Source organism: Clinocottus analis, unplaced genomic scaffold, assembly GCF_023055335.1.
Source record: "Clinocottus analis isolate CAN_PGR_092001 unplaced genomic scaffold, fCliAna1.0.p SCAF_20, whole genome shotgun sequence".
Taxonomy (NCBI): Eukaryota; Metazoa; Chordata; class Actinopteri; order Perciformes; family Cottidae; genus Clinocottus; species Clinocottus analis.
The window spans coordinates 12511411-12531745 of NW_027175932.1; the positions used below are offsets into that span (position 1 = coordinate 12511411).

General features: G+C 43.1%; 1 protein-coding gene and 1 pseudogene across 1 annotated transcript; one reads left to right on the top strand and one right to left on the bottom strand.

The window, feature by feature from the left end:
• Positions 1-3594: 3594 nt before the first annotated feature.
• LOC137791615 (NXPE family member 3-like) lies at positions 3595-12235 on the bottom strand. Its single transcript, XM_068586699.1, has 7 exons — positions 12217-12235; positions 8938-9047; positions 7993-8436; positions 7001-7296; positions 4577-4647; positions 4231-4434; positions 3595-4148 (listed from the first exon to the last, which is right to left on the bottom strand). The coding sequence occupies exons 1-7, from the start codon at positions 12227-12229 to the stop codon at positions 3595-3597; spliced, it is 1692 nt and encodes a 563-aa protein (XP_068442800.1). The 5' UTR covers positions 12230-12235.
• Positions 12236-15496: 3261 nt separating this feature from the next.
• Positions 15497-20203, top strand: LOC137791758 (protein adenylyltransferase SelO-1, mitochondrial-like; annotated as a pseudogene).
• Positions 20204-20335: the final 132 nt, after the last annotated feature.

Here is a 20335-nt window from a genome sequence, read left to right on the forward strand (position 1 = left end):
CTTGACCTGCGTTCAAAAGAGAACCTCTTTTTAAAACATCTTATAAATGATAAAACAACTGTCTGAGCAGTGAGACTTTTCAGCCTTTGTTCACTTTCACGAGACCAACACTGACATTATGAGCTCATAGTAATGTAAGCGTTCTTTCTGGCACTGACCTGTGTGATGGATGATCCACGTCCTGTCGTGCAGACTGAGCAGGAGACAACAGACCTCTTATAGCCCGTCTTCTTACCTCAGGCAAACATTCCAAAGTGGACTCAAACAAGAAATACCTGCCATGTTGTTGACGTCCACGACAGTCAGCGCCCACTTAGGAAATCGCACACTCCCAATCGCACAATGTCGTGACACAATGTGTGATTACTAACTGTTTCCTCACGCCTGTAAAACAGCACAGGACCAAACACTGCATGATGGATTGGCACCATACTTTGTACATTCATGGTACCCAGGTGGTGTATTCTTATAACTTTGATGATCCTCTGATTTTACTAGAACGCTGCCATGAGGTTTACACCTGTGATTTTGAGTGAAATCTCTTGACAACAATGACTGCAAAGAAAGTGGCTTAAACTTATCAGATGTACAGTATTCTTCAGCTTTGCTGCCACACTTTGTGAGCAGAAAACACAATTTACATTTTCATTCAACAGCTCCACTGCACAAATAGTGCAGTGGACTCCGTCCCAAACCCGGTGTAGACGGGCTCTGTGAAGGTGCTCTAGAACGTGTGAAGGTGCAGTAGAACGTGTGAAGGTGCTGGAGAACATGTGAAGGTGCTGTAGAACGTGTGAAGGTGCAGTAGAACGTGTGAAGGTGCAGTAGAACGTGTGAAGGTGCTGTAGAACGTGTGACGGTGCAGTAGAACGTGTGAAGGTGCTGTAGAACGTGTGAAGGTGTAGTAGAACGTGTGAAGGTGCTGTAGAACGTGTGAAGGTGCTGTAGAACGTGTGAAGGTGCTGGAGAACGTGTGAAGGTGCTGTAGAACGTGTGAAGGTGCAGTAGAACATGTGAAGGTGCAGTAGAACGTGTGAAGGTGCTGGAGAACGTGTGAAGGTGCTGTAGAACGTGTGGAGGTGCAGTAGAACGTGTGAAGGTGCTGTAGAACGTGTGAAGGTGCTGGAGAACGTGTGAAGGTGCTGTAGAACGTGTGAAGGTGCTGGAGAACGTGTGAAGGTGCTGTAGAACGTGTGAAGGTGCTGGAGAACGTGTGAAGGTGCAGTAGAACATGTGAAGGTGCAGTAGAACGTGTGAAGGTGCTGTAGAACGTGCAAAACTCCAGATATTCAAGTGTGGTTGTTGAACGGCACAATCTGTGATTTAATCACATTGTTTTACTTCTACTACTTCCGTTTTATGCAACTTAATACTTCTGCTTCACAACATTTCAGAGGGGAATTTGTACATTGTACATTACTTGTACTCAGTTATTAGATACTCTGTTGATTTAAGATTTACATACAGTTGAAATTGTGTGACCAGTTTATAGAATCATGCATTCAAAACTTAATGTCAGTAAAAGTATCAGCATCAAAATATACCTCAAAAATACTCATTATGCATAAGCCCCATTTTAGAATAATAGAGTATTATATTATGATATCCCAAATCCATGCAGCAGTTTCTGAAAGCTGATCGAAAGTGATGATCATCATCTGCTGTTTCTTGTTCTCTTGAGTTTGCACATTGCTGTGGTAAAACCTTTTATAATAGGATATGTCAACGTAAACACTGAGCAGTGTATTCACAAGACTTGAGGTTTACAAAGTCTATTAGATCAGATTGTTTGGCTTCTTTTATGCCATCGCCGTGCTCTTGCTTAAGGACCTGTAACCTGAGATTCAGTATCTAAGAGGGATTTGAGTTGAAGCACTGGACAAACCAGTCTGACAAACCAGTCTGACAAACCAGTCTCACAAACCAGTCTGACAAACCAGTCTCACAAACCAGTCTGACTTCTGTCTCGTTGTCCTCATGTTTTATAGGTCAGATATGTTTCAGAAATATTTCTGCTCTTATTCAAAGCTTTTTATTCGGTGCATTGTATTGTTTCGAATCATGACAATCCATAATCCATATTAACTTGTATATATTACAAGTCAATATGAATCATGGGTTCTCAACATTGTCAACAGTAGAACAGCTGCTTTATACTGTATGAAAAGTTCCTTCAATGCTTAAAGTTCCTGCAGCATCTGAGGTCACACATATGTTTAATAAATCCATGAGAAGTAACGTGCAGAGCAAATTGCATGACTGTGTTAACCTTCATTAAATCACTTTAAAACGATGTGAAGCGGATCAGTAGCTATAATCATACAGACCTCGACACACAGCAGACTAGTGTCCCAGTTTACATTCTGCTTTTGTGTGACGCCCTGGTCCCATTAGCAGGACGCATCGAAGCCTCTTTAGTGTTCACGCCATGAGATTTAGTGGCCATTAGAGGTGAGGTTTCACACTGCAATGAATACCCCTCTGCTCACCCCTCCCTTTCCAAGCATGTCTTATAGCTACACTGGCCATCAGCTAACATAAAAACATGAAAGACTCTCGTTAGATCCAGTGTTTGGTTTGTAGGTTCAGGGCGTTCATGGCGGCGTAACATGGCGGACTCTGTGAGGAGGACCCGCCCCCGATGTAGAGATGAAGGACTCATTCTAAGGTAACTAAAACACAATGATTCTTAGTTTCAGGTAAATATAAAGTTATGGATACTGTATACATTTTTGCTCATACATTAATAATACTAATATAATAATACGATATAAGGAAATTAGGATATATGCAAAATTTTGTTGAGTAAAACAATATTACTTATAACAACTATTAAAGTGGACTCAGTTCTTGCTTATGCTGTCAGAATACTAAAATACAAGGAATTGCCTGTTGAATTAAAAAAAACTTAAGAGAAAGTAGTTTCAACAGTATTTTACTGAACAAACTGAACATTGATTCATTGCTAGCAGCTTCAACTGGTCTGACAGGTCTATTTGGCTCTAAAGCAATCTTTTCAGATTTTCTCCATTTCAGGCTGGTTTTGTTGACTTTTAGTTAGTTTTGATAAAACATTTTTGCAATAGTGATACTCGTTAACCAAAGATATATGTTTTCTTAAAACTAAATATTGGAAAGACCAAAGAGTTGGTCATGGATTTCAATGGTCGTGGCATTACTGCAGATGATAAAAACAAGATGATCAGACAGGCTGGCTCAGGCCTTCCCTCAGACTCACCAGAGGTCACTTTGGAAAAGATATATGTTTTTTTTTTCAACTTGCCACACATGGAAATCAATTTGAAATAAAGTTAAATGTCAATTCTGTAAGACAATCCCAAAACATGGAGCATGAAGTTGTATGTGTTCAGAGTGTTCATTCAGCAGTTTTTAATACTTGTAGACACTTTCAATCCTGTCCAGTTTCTTTTGCGTTCACTCAACATTGTCTGATGGATGAAATACATTTGGCACAGAGGGCTCTGCCTACATAAGACATCCTCTGTCCTGGGGCATACATCGAAACAGGATGAGTTAACATGTAAACTCAAGTGATTTAATCCACAATTCTCTCCCCCAACAAACAGAACACGACTAGCCAGCCTTCTGAGGACAAATGTAGGACAAGATATGGTTTATCATATTCTTAATTATGGGAGGTTGTGGGTGGAGGTTGTGCGGCAGATGGTGGGCCAGGCTCATCTCCCAGGCATCGATCAGATGAACATTCAGTCCTTTGAACACGGCTCTGAGCGCCTTATCGCGCTGCAGTGAGTACCAGTCGCTGTTGGTAATTGTCTCATAAAGCGTCAAAGCTTTTGGGTTCCCCATCCGGATGACGACCAGCGTGTCTGGAGCCCTGTCCAGCAGCCGCACCACCGCCCTGCGGATGCTCTGTAGCCTCCTGATGTAGATCTCCATGGGGAAAGTGCTAAAGTGAGCCCAGATGCCAAAGACTACGACAGTGTTGGTGCCTCCGACTAAGTCGTCTAGCTCATTGGCAATGTAACGAAGCTCGCTGGTTTGTAAGGTGGGGAAACGGATGGGAGGACCGTGGCAGCGGAACGTCACCAAGATGTTGTTTGCATAGTCCAAGGCCAGAAAAGGTCCAGCTTTTTTTGGGCTGTGAAGGTCAAACTCCTTAAGACCTGAAAGTTTGACAAGGGAACAAATTAGGCTGCAGTGGGAACAAAACCAAACTGCTGCCAGAAGTCCCTGTGGATCAGCTACCTTTTAGAGCTGCGTTGAGGAATTCAAACCACTGCCTGACGGTGGAGTCTCCATACATGTGGACGGCCTTGCCTTTCAGACACTCAGTGATGGCAGACTCCTTGAATTGTCGAACTGTGATGCCACTTAGTGCTCGCCACAAACCCTGGTAGTAATAACCAGAGGGTCCAGATGTCACAGTGCTGCTATTCCCCTCCAGTTGACCTGAGAGGAAGTTAAGTAATATTAGTAGGTGGTTTTTCCCTCCAAAAAATAAAACCTCCATGCCGCCTGCACACTTTCATTGTCTGTAGGACATTCGGTTTTGACTTATTGTTATTATAGTCTGTAGTAAAACTGTGCTTACCTTTCTCTTTTGGCAACACAAAGACATTGGAAGGTCCTGAAGCCCGAATGGAGACTTTCATGTTGACACCACTGAAGAAAAGCACACAGAAAATATGTCTTAAACATATACAAAAAACTAATACAAGTTTAGAAGACTGTCATTTTACATAGTTGAATAAAGTTAAAACGAGAAAGATTGAACACTAAAATCCACAGCTTAAAATTCCATTTAACATCCCACAAAACTTCATTTAGTGGGTTAAAGTCGCCCGTATCAATATTTGTACATAAGCAATGGGTCAATGACTATGAGCATGTTGCTTGCACCGATTAACATGAATAATAATAATAATAATAATAATAATAATAATAATAATAATAATACAAAAATAATAATAGTTTCAATTTATATAGCGTTTTTCACGGTACACAAAGACACTTTCAAACGGAACAGAACACAAACTGGAAGACAAGACCAAACAAAACAAACAAACAGAACATTTTAGGAAATAAAGAAATAAGGGGAAGTAAACAGAAGAGGCTGGGTGGGCCAGAGAGCAGGGTAGGCACACGGGTCTATCCAGCTTTCGCAGGTTGGAAGAGGTGTGTTTTGAGGGCTTGCTTGAATGGTGTGTTCACACCTAGTGCGACAAAAAAAAAATGATGTTGAGTCGTTGTGTCGCGCCACAAAAAAAACGTGTTTGGGTTCATAAGAGCATCTGTAGCTGCACACAGCTCCAGGAACTACCTCTAGCTTACTACAACAGTAACTAGCCTTCATCCACCATAGACATAACCTCTAGTTCTGTTTATACTTGTTGTGTAAATTCCACATACGTCGGGACATCAAACGCCATCGTGTCTGGGTTCATAATACATCCATAGTCCCTCAACAGCGTCTGAATGACGGCTGCTATCATCGCTATCACAGGCAGAAGTTTGATTCAACAACAGGACGGCGGTGACGAGCAGAACATCTCAACGCTGATTGGCTGAGGCAACTATGACTCACGCGTTTTTGTCGCCGGAGTTGGGAAATTTCAACTCGCGCGACAAGCTGTCGCGTCCAACGCTCTGTTCGCCCCGCGGCAAACGCGTCTGTCGCGTCGTTCGCCAGAAAAGTCGCGTCTACGCAGCTCCTACGCAGCTCCTATGCAGCTGTGCATTGACTTTGCATGTGATCTGGTCGCGTGACCAAATTGTGTCGCGTTCAGTGCCGTGTTCACACCTACCGTGTCAGTTTACTGGCTTGACAATAAAAGGGTGTTCACACCAAACGTGCCGCGAATATAATCGCGCCGCGTCAAAGGGGGCGTGGCTTATCGGCGTCACTTCTCTCAAGGAAAATAGCATCGTCTCTGCTATTGACTACGGAAGAAATAACTACTAGTTCTGTTTCATAATTGTTGTGGAAGTCACAAAACGTGGGAGCATCAAACACCCCTCTGTTCGGGTTCACAACACCATCCGTAGCCGCACACAGCTCCGTGAATTTCACCAACTCCAGGAACTACGTTTGGTGTTACGTTACCGTATCCTCCATTCACCATAGAAATAACCACTAGTTCTGCTTTACACTTGTTGTGTGAACTCCACATAGTGTGAACATCAAACTCCATGGTGTCTGGGTTCATATTTTTATATTTAGTCCCAGTACAGCGTCCGATTGACGGCCGCTATCAGCGCTTCTTCCGGGGGTCAGTCAGCAGTTTGAATCAGCGTCGGTGACGGGCGGAGCTTCTCAACGCTGATTGGCTGACGAGGCTATGACTCACGCGATTTTTGTAGCAGGAGTTGGGATATTTGAACTCGCGCGAATTCGCGCCGAGTCAAACGCTCATTTCGCGCCGCGTCAAACGGGCTGTTCGCGCCGCCTCAAACGCGTCTATCGCGCCACCCGACGCCTGAGGCAACGGGTTGGGGCGTGGAGATGGAGGTCAGCAAGTCAGGGAGGGCCAGGTTGTTTAGGGATTTGTTGGTGATGAGTAGCAGTTTGAAGTCTATCCTGTAGTTGATCATCTCTCAGCTCATTGTTTTAGTTTCACATTCTTACAGGTAGCCAATAACACAACTAACTCTTTACCCATATCAACTTCATATGGTTACCATATATCAATGGCTTGTTGTGTACACAATCATAACTACAACGGTACACTCAGTTGAGGGAAGTTCTCCGTCAGGTGTTTCCACCACAACCAGTGTTGTATTGAGTGATTGATTGAATACAACCCACGATTGGCTAACCCAACGAGACACCAATAACTTGTTTGATGTTGTAAAACACACTGAAATCAAATTCAAAACCAAGCAGGAATGAATACGGCCGTCAACTCCAGGTCGTCATAAAGTACATGTCATTGCACGTTTGCATGTCAAAGTTCTTCAGGATCAATGTTAACCGCTGGGGTCAAAACCGTCTCTCTTTGTCTTTCTGCTCCTTCACCTTTGAAAGAGTTTATCCTCCTTGGCCTTGAGGTTTTGTTTGTATCCTCCCATAGCGTGGTCGATCCTGGCATCACAGCTCAGGTTCTTTGGCTTGTAGCAGAACCAAGGTTCACCTGTACGGAGGTCAGTGTGGTTACACAGCGGCTGCTGGGTTGGCCGTAGGCAGACGTTACAGCTGGTGGTTTCAGAGAGTGATCCTGAGCGGAAGAGGCTCTTGAAGTAAATCCTGTCTGGCTGTTCTCTGTTCAGCCTGTCGAGCACTGAGATGGCCTCACCAGGGTGAACCAGCGTCACCTGATTGGATACAGAACCAGAGTTTTCAATAAGAATCGACAATTCTTGATGAAAAATTAGACATTGCTTTGTCTGTCATGAAAAAGTCCCGCTGTTTATAAATAGACTAACATTTTTGAGTAGTAAATCTGCCAACTGGGCGGGCCTAGTGATCAGTCAAGTATCAGTAGAAATCTGAACTTTAAAAGGTTTAAATCTTTACTTTTTGTTGGGGCCTATAGTGTACAATTGAGGCTTTGCTAAGCCCCGCCCCCTCCTGCTCCTCCATCAACCAATCAATTCAATGAAAGGTTGGAAATACTTTCCCTTCATTTTTAAAATTCAGCAAGCAGTTTCTTGTATTTTAGTAGACTGAAAGCAGAAGAAAGGCGAGACTGAGTACACTAGAATACTTTTTAATTAATTGTGTAAATCATTTTGTTATATTCAACAAAATGTCACATACATCCTAATTCCCTCATATTGTGCAGCCTCAACATATTGGCAAAATGGAAACAATATCCATACCTTGGTTTTCATTCACCTGAAACTATAATAGTAATTGTCTTTCATGTTCTTGCCTTACCTGAAGGCAGGTGTCGCTCTAAGACAAGGGAGAGGTGACTAGTGGGGTATTCATTGCAATGTGAAACCTCACCACTAGATGCCACTAAATTCTACACACAGAACCTTTAACATGATAGTTTTTAGCATCACCTCAACCTGTGCGTCTCCTTCCCAGAGTAAAGAGAATACAGCAGAGTAGCTCCCATTCAGAAGATCCACCACTTTCCCAGCAACACCTGCTTTAAGCTTCCGGTTGTGCAGCCGGGCGAGGAGGAAGTCCCCTCCAGACTTCTTGGGACGACCCTGGAAGTCAGAGGCTTGTATCATGACCTCCAGCTGATCCCCTACATGCCACTGTCCTCCTCTCCTCCCTGGGAGGATGGTGAAGGTGCTGTGAGCTGGATCACTGGTCTGCTCCAAGGAAATGAGAGCTGGCAGAAGTGGAGTTTCAGGCCAAGCAGTGGAGTCCAGTATGAGGCGTTCCTCCAGAGCGTCCTGAGGGGACAGCGGCTGGAAGCTGCAGAAGCTGCGACTCATGTCAGGGTCAGAGGAGACTCTCAGAGAGAAGATGGTGGAGTTGACTTTAGGCTGAAACTGAGAGAGAGAGAGAGAGAGAGAGAGAGAGAGAGAGAGAGAGAGAGAGAGAGAGAGAGAGAGAGAGAGAGAGAGAGATTTGAATATTCTTTGGGGGAATTGATAAGAATTGTTCTTAACATTGACTAATGGAAAAGCGTTAATATAATCTTACTTTCTGTTTTATACAAGGCAAGAAAGTGAATGTTAAATTCACAGATTGTTTTTGTTTGCTTTCCAAGGTTTTGTTCACTGAAATTCATGTTTTGGGTCAATTAGTCAGTTTTAACACATGGACTGTTGTTCTAAAGAACATAAATCTGCCAGCTTCATCCTTTAGCTACAAGATCTGCTGCTGTCAGCAAGTCAAGATGCTGGACTGAGAGAAAAAATACAATTTACCTCAAATTCTATTTATTTGCAATGAAAAACATTGAAACACATTTCAAAACAATATCCAAAAACCTGAATAATACAGAACATTTAAACCTTCACACAATCTCACTAAAACTCAGTTCTTACCTCCAGGACGTCCACGTTACGTAGCATGAAGACTAAGACACAGACAGCCAGAAAGAAGAAGATGGCGCCGTACACCCTTCTTGTACATGATAGGACCTTCATCATCAGTGATTATCTTCACCTTCAGCTCCAGTGAAGCTCTTACTCTGGAAATGGATTAAATATATATATAAACATTTACATGAAGAATGTAACAGACAATGAACACCTTGGTGGTGCAGTGGCTAGCACTGACGCCTCACAGCAAGAGGGTCTGTGGTTCGGATCCCGGGCGGGGCGGGGTTCGGATACTGGTCTGGCAGGTCCTTCTGTGTGGAGTTTGCATGTTCTCCCCGTGGCAGCGTGGGTTCTCTCCGGGTTCTCCGGCTTCCTCCCACAGTCCAAAGACATGCTGCATAGGTTAATTGGACTCTAAATTGCCCGTAGGTGTGAGTGTGAATGGTTGTTTGTCTATATGTCTGCCCTGTGATGAACTGGCGACCTGTCCAGGGTGAACCCTGCCTTCGCCCCTTGACAGCTGGGATCGGCTCCAGCGCCCCGCGACCCTAATGAGGATAAGCGGTTAAGATAATGGATGGATGGATTTTGCTGACGCTTTTATCCAAAGCAACTTACATAGTTGCTCAATACACCGTAGACACAGCAACAGGGAGCAATTAGGGGTTAAGTGTCTTGCTCAAGGACACAACAACATGGTCTAGCGGAGCCAGGGATCGAACCACCGATGCTCTGATTGAAAGACAGGCATGCTAACCACTGACCACAGTCACCTACTGGTTTGAACTTGAACTCAGTTGTGTAATCCTCCCTCTCTATACTGGTCCATAGTGAGACATGTTCAGCTCTCAGTCTTTAGGACCAAACTAAATCCACTCAGGAAAATCCTTACATTGATCGTCCGTCAACCAGGAGAACCCTGAAAACATATTGACTGGGATATGTACTGTATTATTTTACTTCACTACATTATTTTACTCCGATACATTTCCCCTGAACCCTTTGCTTACTCGCTATAAATAAAAATCTGTCTTTAGAAGAAAAAAACCCATCGGGGACTGTGGTGGAACACTGACTCCACCAAGCAGGTTTGGAGAATCACCATATTTTGCATTTGCCTCTACATCCTGTAGTCCAGCGGTCCCAAACCTTCATGCGTCACGGACCCGTTACGTGAGGATATGTTCACTGACCGGGTTCACCTCAGGATGACGGGAGACACCCGACGTGTGTTCATTATGTCCAGTCTGCTCCGTAATTTAGACCTTTATGTCCAGTCTTCTGCTTAATTTATAACCCGCTGGACAAAGACAGGATGTTGAAATAAAAGCAGTGTTTTTTGGGCAAGCTCAGGATACTTTGCCTTAGTTTTAATCCAGAGCGGCAGAGTTGAAACAAACTTTTAAATTTCATTTTTAGGGTAATACACGTGACCTCTTGACATGTTCAGCTGTTCAGTTTGAGGTTACGCACAGACCGGATGTATCCGGTCGTTTTTCAGAATAAAACATCTTTCCTGGCTTGATTTTCTGTTGGACAAATTTGTTTTATTCATTCTTTCTGTGCGGCCCGGTACCAAGAGACACAGACCGGTACTGGCCAGAATGAACACACCTCTACACACTGTTACAACTCCTTCATAGTGTCATATTACCTTTGGAGAATTATGACAAGTTCATACTAGATGCAAAAGTATACTTATACAATATATTATGTTGAACATTGTTGCTCAGCACAACTCCTGGTCCTTGGTCATGGTGCCAAAGCACTTAAAAGAATAAACTTCATAATTCTCTAAATTCTAAACGTTTGCTTTTTTATTAACAGCATTTACTTGTACTTTTACTTTCAATATGTAAGTACATTTTATATCAGAAAAATACATCTGATACTTAAGTACAGAAAATATCAGATACTTTAAGACTTTTAATAGGTGACTTCATTTTCCCGTAAGGTATCTTTACTTTTACTCAAGTATGTCTTTTGGGTACGTTATACACCACTGTCTGAAATAAATTTGAGCTCTACCACATGAAGACACTGACGTCAGACTAGTTTGTTCTTTAGAAAGAGTTCAAGCGCTTCCTTAAGGGCTTGACTGTGCTTCTGCAGATCTGAAAGGTATTTGTTCTTGAAGCACTGCACAAACCAGTCCAACCAACCAGTCTGGTGTCAGTGTCTTCGTTCCCCTGTAGCATAGCTCAGATGCATTTCAAACCTTTTTGTTAGGTGCATGGTATACAAGAAATCCAACTCTCTGATCGAATAAACTTTGTAAATCCCAAATCTTGTGAATAAACTGCTCAGTGTTTATATTGAAATACCTTTAATATAAAAAGTATAACTACATCAATGTGCAAACGCAGAACAAGAAAGAGCAGGATGACGATCCCTTTTGTTCAGCTTCCAGATACTGCAGTTTGGATTTGGGGAAGACATAATATAATCTCTTCTAAAATAGGCCTTCTGCATCATGAGTATTTTTGCTTCAGGTACTTGAGGTATATTTTCTGAATGCATGATTCTACAAACTGGTCACACAATTTTAACTGTAAATCTCAGATTGATAAAGTTTTTAATAACTCAGTACATGTAATGTACAACGTACACATGTCCCTCTGAATGTTGTTGAAAGGCAGAAGTATTAAGTAGCATACAACAGACGTAAAACAATGTCCAACATAGTTAATGTAGTATATTAGAGTTGTTGATACTGATTCATAGTAACATTGAACTTCAAATATATTTGGTTTGAGCGTTTCATGTCTTACCTCAGCAGAGACTCAGTTGCAGATTGTTTTCATCACAGTGTGATCCGTCATCAACCCTCAAGAGAGAGAGAGAGAGAGAGAGAGAGAGGGGCAACAAATACTTCCCTAAATGCAGCGGAAGTGCAAAGATGGAAAATCTTCCACCACTTTGATAAAAATGAGTGAAATGTATGTTTACTCCCCTTCTCAACGTCCCCCATGGCCCTTCCTCTATTGTCAGCATTGCCATTGCACCTCATAGTCCTCCCTTTAGTCCCCAGCTGTGTTTTAAAGCATCTCTTAGCTCTTTAATAACTTTATGTCTGCGACTCATTTCTTCAGATCCAGAAACTTGACTAATATCAGACTCTTCAAACAGGGTCCGACCGTAACGCAAAACCACTAACACTTCAAAGTGCTCACCTCCAGATTGTCCAAGTCACGTAGCACTAAGATTAGGACAAAGAAAGCCAGAGGGAGGAAGATGGCGCAGTGCTTCCCTCTGACAAAAGCTTTGGCCTTCATTATTGGTGATCACACCTCATCTCTGGCTTCAGCAAAGCACTTTGACCACTTTCTCTGGTACTGAATACAACATAAACAATAAAAAAAAGCACCTTGTTATACAAAAGAAGGTGTACCAGTCAGAGAGAGACGTTAAGCTTCACAGCAACATTTTCAAAGAAATACAGTTTGTTTACTACGGAAGCACATTGCATTCACTGGATAAAAAAAATAGACCCATTTTTCTCGTAATTACGAGATCTTTTCTCGTCTTTTCTCATAATTACGAGATTTCTTCTCGTAATTACGAGAAAAGATAAAGAAAAAGGAAACGTCTGCAAATCCTCCCTCAGTGGCAATGATGGCGCTATCGCAGTTATCTGCTATTAATAGTGTAACGTCCACGGCAGGAAGACACGCAGACGTTGGTCTCATTTACTTGTTGGTTTATTTCACCAAGTTTCACACACTCACTGTTACTGTAACGGGGCTCTTTGCTAATGCTAGCTCACGAAGCTTTCCCCACACTACACCTACAGCAAACCACAACACACATACTACCTCTGAAACCACCCGCCTCCCACCCCCCCTGCTCCACCAATCACAGGCCACAACCCCACCAAGCGGTCGCTGCTTGGCTGGAGAGAGAGCGAGACCCCTGCCCGAACATCTCACCCAACAGATACCTGTATAGGGTCGCTACAGCACCTTCTCGGTTTGAGACACTAGAAAATACTGATGTTTCTGAAAAATGAGGATGGTATTACATTTAGTCTGTCATTACTGCGCAGGCATCACAAGGCGTGTTCAGGAGGAAAGCCTGAACAATCCCAACGTGGTGGATGTCGTTCTGTTTCTGCAGGAGTAGTTGAACCAACACAGGATGCTTCATGGATACAAATGCATGCATTTGAAGTGCATCCAATCTGGTTTGGTAGTGACTCAAAGAACTGTGCAGCACCGATTAAAAATCCTAGATCCTCAAAGAGTACAGCTAAGGCAACAGGACTGTCTAAGAAGACGTCTGTCTTGTTGCATTCAGTCAATGTTTTCCTCTGCAACACGAGAAAAGATCTCGTAATTACGAGATCAGGGGTCTTTTTTTTATCCAGTGAGTGCAATGCGCTTCCGAAGTTTACACATTAGTTGTAAACCATTAAAACAACATGGCCACACAGTCTGAGTGCAAATAGACACATTTAAATATGTTGAGCCACATTTTAAAATTATCAAAATAATTTAGAGAAAACTATGAACACTTGTGGTCCAGACATTAGACATCAAACAATGTAATTTAAGAAGCTTGAAGGGTGATATTTATATGTATATTAGTGGCGCAGGTGTAATTCTATTTTGGCATTGCCATCTAATCAATTTCACTCCAAGTATGATTCAATGCAAAGAAAGGTATCAAACACACATTGCAATTTTTTTTCCAAACACTTTTGAGATACATCTATTTAAGATACACATCTTTACTATCTTTATTCAAGAATGTTGTATGTGTACAGATTGTAAAGCCCTCTGAGGCAAATTAGTTTTTGGGATTTTGTGCTATACAAAATAAATTGAATTGAATTAATCCATCTATTTATTTATGTAAGTTAATTTAAGTGTATGTTATCCTCCAACTGTTGTCTGTGCCACATTTGTTATGGCCTAAGAGCTGGGTCATGACAACAAGTTCATCTGAAAGAGTAGCATTAGGGTGTGTGAGAAATCAGACAATCTGATCTAAAATGAGGACTATTGAAAATCCCAAATTGTGTCAAATGACTGTTCTGTGTTTACATTATTACAAATATCCTGTTAAACTGTTACAAAGAACAAACAGATGGATGAAGTTCAGCTTTCAGATACTGGAGTATTGACTTAGCGAAAATATAGGTCAGTAATATATATTATTAATAATAATACAATCTCACAATTTCACACATGTACAGTATATTTGGTAACATTTAGTTGTTATAAAATGAAAATGACTTAGTTTATCTAGCGTTGCATGTGTCTTACCTCAGCAGAGAACCATTGGGAGATTCTTGTTATGAAAGTGGTGAAATCTCAGTCTCTTTATCTCTGCTCTGGTTTCCTGGAAACTTTGCTCTTTGCTCGGCCTACAGGTTTTGCATGTGAGAGGATAGTGACCATCCTCTGCAGTGTTTCAGGAGTCTCAGTCACAGCTTTACTCAAATAAACAGCAACTCTGTGTTGATTGACCTATTTTCTGAAACACTCCCATGTGCCAAAAGAGCTGCACTAAACATTGCAATAGGGACAATATAGAGAGAGTATAGAGAGTTTATTTTACAGGCTGTTAGTAGAGAATGAAATACAAATAAAAGAAATACATGAAAACAAATTGTTGGAAGACACAAAAATACTAATTGTTATGCAATCAAAAATAAATGCTGTCTACAGCCAAATCCCAATCTACACACTCACGGACATAATAGACATACTACATATTTCAGTACAGTTTATTAGCTCCTTTTTCTCTGTATTCTCTGTGATGAATATGTCATTGAGACAGTTGTATGATCACAGAGGTGAAAGAAAAACCTCCGTATTAAAAACTAACCTTAAGGTTTAGGGCCGTCCCACTGTTTGAGGGCTCTCTCGCAGACATGTGTAGGAACCCTTTCTGTAAGTCAGCATCTCTGCAGACTTTGCAGACGAAAAATCATTTAACATCATCAGCCCGACGAGAGATTAGAAGAGAACATGGAGTGTAGAACTGTGTGTGTGGCCTTGCTCTGTTCCAGTACAGGACCAAAACAATGATAAGGAAAGACGTCGGTGGGATTATTTGCTGCCATTAAAAAAACTAAACTTTGACATATACCAGTCTGTGATGATCTATCAACACACAAGACTGCGATTGTTAACTATAGTCAGAATAACTGATAATTTAATTATTGTTTTACTCAAAAACAAGGCAAAAGTTCATGTAAATAAAGTATTATTGACCTTAAAAAGTTGTAAATGTGTTTGAAGTAAGTTGTTATTAAGGTGTCTGGGGAAGTATCCACTTTATATTCTTTAAATAACAGTCCGACCAGACGGGGCCATTTTTGACTCCAGGGGACAAGAGTGTGATTATTTAATGTATTATAAATAAGTTGATTATACGCGTATGTTCTGTTTTATTTGTTGTTACGTGTGTGTTTCACGTACTAAAACTGCATCCTTCTATTTCTTCCTCCCTCCACCTGCTTCATGCGTCCTCGCCCCTGACACAAAGCGCCCTCTCGTCGTAGCGCCACCACGCAGCTGGTGACCGGTCCGGGTCGCGTCACGCTGCCGCCTTCATGGAGCCCTCCCGCCGCGCGCGCACGGCTCTGGAGCGCCTTCCTTTCAGCAACACCGCGCTGCAGAAGCTGCCGGTGGATGACTCACAGGACTCCGGGGTGTCCCGCTCGGTCCCGGCGGCGTGTTTCTCCAGGATTTGGTCTCTGCAGCCTCTGGTTCGCCCGACCCTCGTGGCCCTGTCCCAGCCGGCGCTGGCTCTGCTCGACGTGAGCGCGCAGGACGTGTGGAGCGACCCCGCGGGCCCGCAGTATCTGAGCGGCTCCGGGCCGCTGCCGGGCTCCGAGCCCGCGGCGCACTGCTACAGCGGGCACCAGTTCGGGCTGTTTGCCGGACAACTGGGAGACGGAGCGGTGATGTACCTGGGAGAGGTGGAGTCAAGCACCCACGGGCGATGGGAGATGCAGCTGAAAGGTGCAGGGGTCACACCTTACTCCAGGTATGTTTTTTTGTTGTTGCGCTGGACAGTTACACATTCATCATTTAGTGAGAATATGACCATTTCAGCAGGTGATGCAGCCAATCTTTCACAAGCCAGAGGCACGTGCATGCATTAACCCGACTGGAGCTGCTTAAGAGCTTAACTGCTTGGCACACATCACATGTGTCCCCAATTGCTCCACACCTGTGTGCTCAGTAGAAAGTAATGCACCTTTTGTTCCCCCGCTAATCTGAGCTGTTAAACATATTATATAAAGAATATTTGAGATTGTCATATCTTCACTTAAGTGTATTACACATACATGAGAAGGGATGGATATCTATATTTTTTGGGTTGCCGAACTGAAATATAAAGCTTTAATCTAATTGTAAAAAGGTAAGATCCTGCTCCCACCCCCTCCAGAGAGAGAGAGAGTAAGAGCGGACTCTTACTCTCTAATATTATTAGGATGTATTCAGAGTTGAATATCAGACATGTCTGTGTGACAAACACATTTCCTCAGAGACGGTGATGGCAGGAAGGTGCTCCGCTCCAGCATCAGAGAGTTCCTGTGCAGCGAGGCCATGGCGGCCCTGGGGATACCCAGCACCCGTGCGGCCTCCCTTGTGACCTCTGACCTCTACGTCAGCAGAGATCCACTCAACAGTGGCAGGCGCATTCCTGAGCGCTGCTCAGTCGTCCTGCGTCTCGCACCTTCCTTCATCAGGTATAGTCGCCTCTCAGGAAGACACCAGAAATTGTATTCAAATATTTTTTTGTTCATGACGTATTCCTCTTTGTTTTAGATTTGGATCTTTTGAGATCTTCCTGGGTAAGGATGAGTTCTCAGGCTTGCAGGGTCCCAGTGCAGGGCGGTATGACATTCGCGCTCAGCTGCTGGATTATGTCATTGAGACTTTTCATCCTTGTATTCAAAAGACTCATAGCAACCGGAAAGTCAGGAATCTGGCATTTTTCCGAGAGGTGAGGACCGAGGGCTTTCTTTGAGCGAAGCTGGGCTAATAATGGAAAACACGGTTTAGGACTCAGTCTGCCTTCATGTTTATTTATTGCGTGCTGGCTTTTTTTTGCATTGTGATCATCATATTTTACTTGTGTATCTCCAGGTGATGATGCGAACCGCCAAGCTCGTGGCCCAGTGGCAGTGTGTTGGTTTTTGCCATGGCGTCCTTAACACAGACAACATGAGCATTTTGGGCCTGACGCTGGATTATGGCCCCTTTGGTTTCATGGACAGGTAGGCTGCTGAAAGTCTCGGTGCACTTATTCACTTGACCACAGCATCTTCTTAGCTTTCGCTTGAACCAGTTGGATCATCGCTATCTGAAAAACTGGTTCTTCTGCTCCGCTCATTGAGCTTAAACTCACTCAAATGGTTCTAAAAATCTGATTGCAATCTCTTTTGACACTACTCCTAACATATTCTACGCCCACGCCCGTGTATCAGATTTGATCCAGATTTCGTTTGCAACACCTCGGACAAAAAAGGGCGCTACTCATACCAAGCCCAACCATCAGTGTGCCACTGGAACCTGGCTCGCCTGGCAGAGGCGTTGGGCTCGGAGTTGGACGCCGCCGATGCGAGGGCGGCTCTGGATGACTTCATGCCCGCGTACGAGGCCTTCTACCTGAGTATCATGCGGAAAAAGTTGGGCCTTGTGAGAAAAGAAGAGCCGGAGGACAGCGCGCTCATATCCGACCTATTGCGCCTCATGCATAACACTGGTACAAAGACAGAACACTTTCATGAGGAAGATTTTCCGCACATTTGACATTTTCACAATGTGTTAGACGACAGAAACTGAATGAAAATGTTACTCAGTTATGCTTTTGCAGTCTTGCCATGGTACTATGACATCATTTGTTTTCAGGTGCGGACTTCACCAACACCTTCCGCCTGCTGGGCCGAGTCCCCTGGCCTGAGGAGGGCGACAGTGAGACGGCGGCAGTGGGACCGGTAGTGGACCTCGTCCTCGAGCAGTGCGCCTCTATCGAGGAGCTAAAGGTGTCAAATACGCCAACTATGGAGAACCGGTGAGGGAGTGTATGGTGGATACGTGTGTGTTTCTTCACAAAGCAGCTACTGTATCACAAGAACAGGAAGTCTCTAGCTGCCCCACCATATACTCCTAATAATAAATGTGCATTTGATACTAGTTGAGTACTCGTTGATACTTTTAATGGTCTCAATTTACTCAAAGTCCCTCCCCCTCTTATCTCTTTGTCCTTTCACATGCTAGCATTTTGGGGGGAAAGCTTACCAAGACAATATGTAAGTTACATGTTTGTTTTGCAGCATTTGGAAGGATTTACATTGCGACAGTGGCAGTCGTCCGTGTAACATTATGTAGGATTAGAGTTAGATTTGTGGCCGTCATCATCCAACTAGCATGTTTCTCTCCAATTCTAGTGAACTGGCGATGATTCTGTCCATGGCTCAAACCAACCCGGTCATGTTTGGGATGGTGGCGGACGGACCAGCTGTGTCCCAGCAACTGGAACGGATGGGACGGCTAAAGGAGCTGCTGGAGACGGATCAGGATGAGCTTCAGAAAAAGCAACGCGATGACTGGATTCGCTGGGTTAGTCGATACAGGTATGGAAAAGAAGTAGGACAGGCTTTGCAACCTTTTTATTGTTTCTATTAAAGGGTTTTAATTTGTTTAATTTGCATTTGTTAACATGTGATAAACACAAAAGTATACGATATTAAAGGGGCTGAAATTCAGAGAATATCTATCCAGGACGTTGTCTTCAGCTGTCGGTCACAAACACTGTCAAAATAAAAACAAATAAACAAAAACAAACACATAAAAACAAAGCACAGTGAAGCTCTGTTTACAACACTAAGATGCCATGACGCCACTATATCTATATTTGTTTGCTGCGATATCATTGCTCTAAATTCAAAATGTAGCACCTGTAACATAAAACAAACTGGGTGCATTGGTATTTAACAAAGCTCATGTTTATTCCACATATTCCATGTTCCTTGCACAGATGTACAATCGTACATCCGATGCACATATTAAGTACATCTAGTTAGGCGAGGTACATGCCAAATTTATACAAATGTGATTTTGTAGTAACATTGGTTATTTGTAACATATTGGTCCATATATGTAATTATATCTTTTATAAATATGTCACTGTGAATATGGACACCCACAATATGGCATTCTGATGTCAGCCATTTATGTGATTGCAGCATACATACATTGCATATATAATATTTATATAAAATGCTCCTACTGGAAAATGCACATTCACAGTTTCTTGTTTTTTCCTAACACTTTCTCTCGTGCTGAAACACCAGGAGGCGTTTAGCCAGAGAGTGTGACGACAGCAGCCACTCGTCCCTCACCCAAAAGGAGAGGCTCATTGTGATGAACAGCACCAACCCCAATGTCGTCCTGCGCAACTACATCGCCCAGAATGCAATCCTGGCTGCAGAAAAGGGGGACTTCTCTGAGGTTAGGAGATAGAAAAGAATGTTTTCTTTCTTTGTGAAAATCTCCACGTTTGTGACTACAGATTAATGAATAAAAGTCAAACAGCCAGCGATGGGGGCGACGGCCTCACTGAGGATATGTCGCTGGTCACAGGAAGATGTTGTGCTAAGGGACCTGGATGACGGAGCACTGCCACAATGGCTGGCTCAACTGTTTTCAAAATGGCGGCCGGCTCACAAACGTTCTCATTTTACGGCTAAACAGTTCACTCAAATACGTTTCTGTCAGTTTGAGAGTGTATATCACGCGCTGCACGAGCAGGGATTGAAAGCTGCATCAGAGATTCAAGGGTTCTGATGGTGAGTTTACTTTAGGCGCTGTGGAACATTGCAAAAGCCAATAGGATCACAAAAAGAAGACAGAGGAACCAGATTTAGTTTAACAAATGATCTGTTCCATCCACTAGAGGGACAATTTGAGCACAAACAATGAAGTCATCTTTTTGAAAGGTTACCAACTGCAGCTTTATTGGACTGAGTTGTCTCATTCTCAGGACTGCAGTCTCATAATTGATATTTAATGTAACGCCTATGTTTTGCCTCAAGGATCAATTGAAGTTTTTGTTTCTGTTCCTTGTCATGCAGGTCAACAGGGTCCTCAAAGTCCTGAACAAACCATATTCTGATACATTTGGACTGGAGTCTTTGGATGGATCTCATGCATGTGAAGAACAGGCGCTGGATGGCAGGGAACTTGCCTACAACAGGAAACCTCCTGTCTGGGCACAAAGCATCTGTATCACCTGATCATCGTAAAGCCTCCCAGACAGGTGAAGGAGAAAGGTCTGGACCACAAAGGACTCAGTTTTCAGAGCAAGCAAGTTGCCGGTTGTCGGTACTGCTCCCTGTGCTACTGATGCTGTTCCTTCCACTTCAGACTTTCTTCCC